Consider the following 6,965-nt stretch of genomic DNA (forward strand, 5'->3'; position numbering starts at 1 on the left):
GTGCCCCAGCATGGCCGCAGTCTAATATTTGAAAGAAACAAAAGCTAATCAATAAGAAATTAAATCAGCGATGATGATGATGACGAAAACAAAAGAAAGAAAGAAAGAAAGAAACTCCAAAATTTATATTTGCTTTATTTTCAAACAATATTTAATACGGGTGGGGGGGAAGAAAAAACAACATGGCTGAATAAGAAGCGTTTCATATGAGGAGTGGGGGTGGAGGCTTGAAATTTGGCTTCAAACAGTTAAGAAAATTGAAACAACCATTTAGTTACATGGTGTGTTCGTTAAAACCAATTTTGTAATTGCTTGTTTATTTTGTAATTTGTAAAATTTTATTTTTGAGACAATATAATATACATATCCTTTGTTTCCAGTTAATAGTTAAGCAAGCAGATCGCTCTGTCAGCCATTTTACTTATGTCCCTCCTCCATCAAACAAGTACCATAGATAAAGTAAAAAGCATATATTCCTTATTTAATTCTCTTCATCAGTTGTTTTAATGTTACGATTAGTGAACGCTATCGAAACAGCTGTAGAGGAGAAACTATGATCTCTCTGGGAAATTGCTTTTTATTCAGAATATGCTGTTCTCAGCGATCGTTTTATCTAATTTTGAATATACACACAAATTGTTCCTTCAGGATTTCTTGCATTGTAATAAAGTTTAGAGTTTAATGATGTGTTATCAATTTTGTGTGTGTGTGTGTACAGGTATATATATGTATGTATATATATGTCTATATATATGTGTGTATATATGTATGTATGTGTATATGTATATATATATATGTATATCTGTATGTCTATATGTATGTATATATATATATATGTGTGTGTGTGTGTGCGTGTATATATATATATATAATACATATATATATATATATATATATATATATATATAAAAAATCAACTCTTTATATCTGCGTAAATCTTATTCCACGTTTTTACCTTCTTGCGTTATTTTCTGCAAAACGAAGAAAAGATAAATAAGTAAAAAGAAAGAAAAACAAATTGAATGAAACAATATCAACAAATTCTTCAGAAGCTTTGTCTCTAGTGGATTAGCGGAAAGCCTGAATATATTACTGGTATCTATACACTCAATATGAAAGATAAGCTTCACTCTGGATTAGAACTCAGGAGTAAATCTAATCTTATTAAATATCATAAATTATGTCAGAAGTATGTTTTGTATTGATACTAATATTTATTTCTTTATTGCCCACAAGGGGCTAAACACAGAGGGGACAAACAAGGACAGACAAAGGGATTAAGTCGATTACATCGACCCCAGTGCATAACTGGTACTTATTTCATCGACCCCGAGAGGTTGAAAGGCACAGTCGACCTCGGCGGAATTTGAACTCGGAACGTAACGGCAGACGAAATACCGCTAAGCATTTCGCCCAGTGTGCTAATGATTCCACTAGCCTTCTAATACTAATATTAAATTATATTATAATTCTTGGTACTAATATTATATTATAATATAAAGTATTATACGGAGTGGCCACAGAGCCATGCACCATGGGAGATATCAAATATGCTTTTTTTGATAGTAGGTAATTCATTACAAATGTTCAGTGATGGCCATGTAGCTCTAAACAAGTGTTCATACGGAATTTGAACTTGCAATGAACCCTCTCAAATAGCTCTTCGTTGCTGTTGACTTGTTTGCACGCTTCAATAATTCTTTGAAGATGTGCTTGGTCACGAATCTTTTCAGAATACACACGGGATTTAATGTAGCCTCAGAAGAAAAAACGTCCACGGGAGTTAAATCTGGTGACCGTGGTGCCCATTCAATTGGCCCACGAGACCCGAGCCATCTCTCTGGAAAATGTTCATTCAGAGAATCACGATATGCAGCGCCAACAAATGTCAGCGGGCGAATGACCATCCTGCCAAATCTCCCTTTAAATACTCGCCGGTAGGCACCAGCAGCCAGCACGTAACACTGTTTAAGCTTCAAATGACCAATGGAGGAGATGGGCACGTAGTTTTGGCCCGTGCCCTCTCTAAACCTGCCTTCAATTGAAACTGATCGAACCGATCCCTCTCTTTGTAATCACATAGAGTTTATAAAGGCGCGTGGTTTAGTGGTTCAGCTATTAGGCTTACGATTGTAAGGTAAGTGAGATCGATTCCGGTCAGCTCGTTGTACCCTTGAGCAAGACACTTCATTTCACGTTCCTCCAGTCCACTTCACTGGCAAAAATGAGTTGTTCCTGTAATTCAAAAGGGCCAACCTTGTCACATTCTATGTCATGATGAAATACCCTGAAAACTACGTTAAGGGTACGCGTGTCTGTGGAGTGCTCAGCCAGTTGCACGTTAATTTCACGAGCAGCTGTTCTGTCGATCGGATTAACTGGAACCCTCGTTGTGGTAACCGACGGAGTCGCAGTTAGTTACACAGAGATTGTAAGCACTTGCAAGTCTTAGGAACCCATCATCAAAAACCTTTTAAAACACAACACAAAATGCATTACAGTTTAACTAATATGGTTAATCCTTCTGTTCAATATAATACCATATAATCTGTATAATATCAATAGATACTTACTGAAAGATCTACGTCAAGCGTTGAACCCATCGGAGCGAAATGAGTTGCCCTCATTATCATGGCAATGAAACCGTTTTCACCACAATTGTCAAAATCGGTTCTGTAGATACTGTAACACTCAACAATGGCTGTCAGAACGCTGGAATAGAAAAAAAGTGTTTGTTTATAAAAAGTGTCACCGACATGGAAAGGAAGATGTGGCGTTCATGCTTTTCAGAAAAGAGAGCTAACGAAATAAACTTCATTTATGGATTATTACTTGTTAACTGAAATCTCTGCCATTTCTTGCATCCTCTCTCTCTCTCTCTCTCTCTCTCTCTCTCTCTCTCTCTCTCTCTCTCTCTCTCTCTCTCTCTCTCTCTCTCTCTCTCTCTCTCTCTCACAGACACACACGTATTGGCAGAGTCGACTTTGCGTGTGAGTTCAAATCTCGCCGCGGTCGACTATGCCTTTTGTTCTTTCGAGGTCGATAAAATAAATACTAATTGAACACTTTCTTATTAGAAATATTTAAAGAAATTTAATGAAAATACTTAACAAAATTGAAAAAAAAAACAATAAAACTATCAGTCCTATTATAATGATATCAGAAGAATACTTAATGTGAAATATGTGTTTGGTGAATACTAATTACTGCATCTATATTTTGATTAGAAATTAGTGAGTTTTAACGGTAAAATACCGCCCTCTTTAAAATTCTGTTCACTAAATAATCCAGTACCCTTAACGTTCAAAGTCTTTTCAGGTGCTTTTGTCGAGACTCCTTGGATGGTCACATGTGTCCCTAGGGGTCAACATTGACTCTTTTGGTGACCGTCTATTAAAGAGAAACAAACCAGTTTCACAACGAAACGCTTTTATGAAAGAATCAAATCCACTCACAGTGCTTTAGTCAGCTGAAGGCTATAGGGGAAGACATTTGCACAAGGTGCTGTAAAGTGGGACTGAACCCAAAAGCCCTGTGGTTTTAAAGTAAGCTTCTTGACCACACAGCCATTCCTGCACCTATACATGTCATTTATTTTTTGTGTGCTCTACACAGCCATCATCATCATCACCATCAGCTGTAGCATTAGCATCATCATCACCATCATCATCGTCAACAGTAGCAGCGAAAGTATATATATATATATTAACTGACCTGGTATTTTCTGGAGGTTCATATAAGGGAACCAAGCAGTGTTCATGGTAATTCATCCAAAAGCGAACACACTTGACATCAGTGAAGTACCCGGATAACACAGCTGCAAATAATAACACATTGAGAAAGAGTCAGATTTGATAATTACAGAATGGCACTAATTAAATCATTATAATTAATTCTATGACATTGACTGAGAGAAAGTGAAAGAAAGAGAAAGAGGATTATACATATATAAATTCGTATATAAACCTACATTTATATATGTTTGCGTGTTTGTATGTCTATATACTCACACATGCTTACGCTCATATTTTTCAAACGTTGATGTGTATCGGACGCATGAAGAAGAGAGTACTCAATACATGTAAAGTATATGGTTCCTTTAAACTAGTTAGTTATCGCGCGACTCAAGTTTTATGCCGCATCGATCTTCAGGCGGAGACTGTTACAACAAGGCGAAGTGGTTCAGTTATATCTTTTGATATGGATATAGTTTTTTTTTTTTTAAATCTGTTTTGGTCAAGATTAAACAATTTCAAGAATTGTTTGTGTGTACATTTTGTATATCATGGGATATGTTATAGCAATTATTTATGGTAAGATGATTTTTGCCTTACTCGTTTCTGCAGAATCTCCAAAGAAATAAATACACAACACGTGCATAGTTAAAATCACCAGATAGAAATACTCGTCTCTTCCATAACTCAACCCAGTGAAAAAAGAAGATGATGTACATCTTTCAACTTTAGCATGAAATGCAACAACGGAGCGAAACGTGAAAAAACAGGACTAAATGTCGGTGAAGGAATAAACGAATAAAATGTCCATAGATCTATAAAGAAACGATGGCGTAACTATTTCTCAAAATATGGATAAACACGAATTAAAATTGGATTCAGAAACACCCTAATAAATGTCTCCAAAGAGTTCAACCTAGAATGTTCATATCAACGAACATTACTCTCGGAAATTCAAAAAAGGATCAAAAGTCCGCCCTGAGTTATAGTTTCATAAGGCTGGTTTCTCGGATTCTGTGGCGTGTGTATCACCCCCCACTGGACGGGATGCCAGTCCGTCGCTGAACATTTTTGCCAGCTGAGTAGATTGGAGTAATGTGAAATGAAGTGTTTTGCTGAAGAACACACGCGTGCACTGAAGCGAGTTAAGTATAAATCTAAGCAACTTTATTTTAATCAGTGCTTATTTGTCTGCCTTGAATTATTTAATTAGTATTCAGATACACACACACACACAATCGCTTACAAAATCATTCGACCATGAATCTATAATTCTCCTAAAATAATGTTTTTTCCCATAAACAAATATATTTTAATAAAAGAAAATCTTGACCGAAATACACAAGCACATATTGATCTCAAATGACCTTAACGAGTTTAATGTGTAGATTCAACAAATAAAAATGATATGGAAAAAACTAATTCATTCTTAGTAAGTTCAGTAAAAGATATAGCATAACAGAACGCATGCAAACATCCAACATGGCTACCTAACACATTCAAGGAAAACGTTAAACTACAAAGTAGTCAATCCAGAGACAAGAAAACAACAGACAACCAACATACAAAAAAAAAATGTCAGCAGTCATAAACCGCAAGGAATAAATGGACGGTAAGTTGTAACAGTTCTCGCCTGAAGATGACAGCGGCATGAAATGAATATTCAGTTTACATATATAAATGTATGTGTGTGGGTGTGTAAGCATATACATTAATGTGTGTATGTTGAATGTAGAAGAGAAGGCAGAAAATGTAATAATACCTGCAGGATTTGAACTCCACGTCTGCTGTAAAACGTATAGCTTTGTTAACCAACAACCCTTGGTCGCCTACATCAGTACACTTAAATTAAGTAGCTACAATAACAAACCAATGACATGTCAACGGGGATCTCATTCTACATAGTATTCAATGACCTGAATGCTTGCAACAGCGTGGCCTCTGCCAACAGAACCATATGTGCCAACTGGTGGTGGTGGAAAACTGGGCGATGGATTAAGTCTACTATACGATTAGACTTTAGCAAGGTTTGAACTCAGAACACAAAATTCTGGGAGAGATTCTAAAAGACATCTCGTCCAACGCTCTAGTGATTTCGCCAGTCCACTACTTTAATCTGGCACTTTATATATGGCACCCGGAAGAATAAAAAGCAATCGAATGCTCGGCGGGATTTGATCTCAAATTGTACAAAGTCGGAAGGCAGTGAGCCGGCAGAATCGTTACCGTGCCGGACAAAATGCTCTGCGTCATTTCTTCCGCTCTTACGTTCTGAGTTCAAATGCTGCCGAGGCCGACTTTGCTTTTCATCCTTTCGGGGTCGATCAAATAAGCACCAGATGAACACTGGGATCGATGTAATCGACTTATATTCCCTTCCCCCGCGAAATAGTCGACCCTTTGCTAAAGTTTGAAACCAGTTGTATAAAGCCGCAATAAATACCGAAGGCCCATTCATCCGATGCTCCACCGGCTCCACCAGTTTGCCGCTTTATGAACTCTTTGATTTATTTCAAGAAAAGAATCGGATTAAGACCTTCACTTTTGGCGAGTTGTTACCATTTTGTTGAAATAGTTCCTGTTGTAGAATAGTGGTGATTGTAATGAAGGTTGGGTGTTGATTGGAATGGCGATACGGGGGTGGTGGTGCTGGAATACAATATGGAGGGAAAGGGAATTATATTTCATTGTTCTACATTTACCTCCAACAAAAGAATTTACTGGTTCCGTTTTCATGCACATTGCACTGGGCTGCAGCGGGATCGTCGACCCACACTCAGCGCACATAATATATTTTGGCACCGCTTGCCTGCAACAACACAATAAGCAATAATATTTGACACAGATTTGACAAGGCGATACAAACGCATAATTATGGACATAGAAACACAGATATCGACATGAAAACACATGTAGCGATGTGCACTCACATAATAGCATAATGTTAGAGAAGAGATAAAAAAAAAAAGAGATTGACAGAATGAGACACATTCCGACATTCTCATCAACCTTGTTATGTGAAAGCATAATTTTGTATTTTTATTTTCGTATACGTAGATATACAATAGGAATATTTCCCTCCTATATTAAAAAAAAACAAACTGGCTTTATTCAAATTTATACATTCAGCGCATTTTAAACTCTTATTTTTCACATCTATCTATCTATCTATCTATCTATCTATCTATCTATCTATCTATCTATCTATCTATCTATCTATCTATCTATCTA

The 6,965-nt window shown here is 36.7% G+C and overlaps 1 protein-coding gene across 1 annotated transcript in view; it reads right to left on the reverse strand.

Moving 5' to 3' along the window:
* Window positions 1-118: 118 nt before the first annotated feature.
* The window catches only part of LOC106870274 (uncharacterized), a 26,676-nt gene continuing 19,829 nt past the window's right edge, over window positions 119-6,965 (reverse strand). The window contains exons 3-6 of the mRNA XM_014916295.2: window positions 6,437-6,543; window positions 3,715-3,817; window positions 2,574-2,712; window positions 119-971 (exon numbers count right to left, since the gene is read on the reverse strand). Of these exons, the coding sequence (XP_014771781.1) occupies window positions 939-971; window positions 2,574-2,712; window positions 3,715-3,817; window positions 6,437-6,543 (382 nt within the window). The 3' untranslated portion in view covers window positions 119-938. The remainder of the gene's footprint in view (window positions 972-2,573; window positions 2,713-3,714; window positions 3,818-6,436; window positions 6,544-6,965) is intronic.

Source organism: Octopus bimaculoides, chromosome 20 (assembly GCF_001194135.2).
Source record: "Octopus bimaculoides isolate UCB-OBI-ISO-001 chromosome 20, ASM119413v2, whole genome shotgun sequence".
Lineage (NCBI taxonomy): Eukaryota > Metazoa > Mollusca > Cephalopoda > Octopoda > Octopodidae > Octopus > Octopus bimaculoides.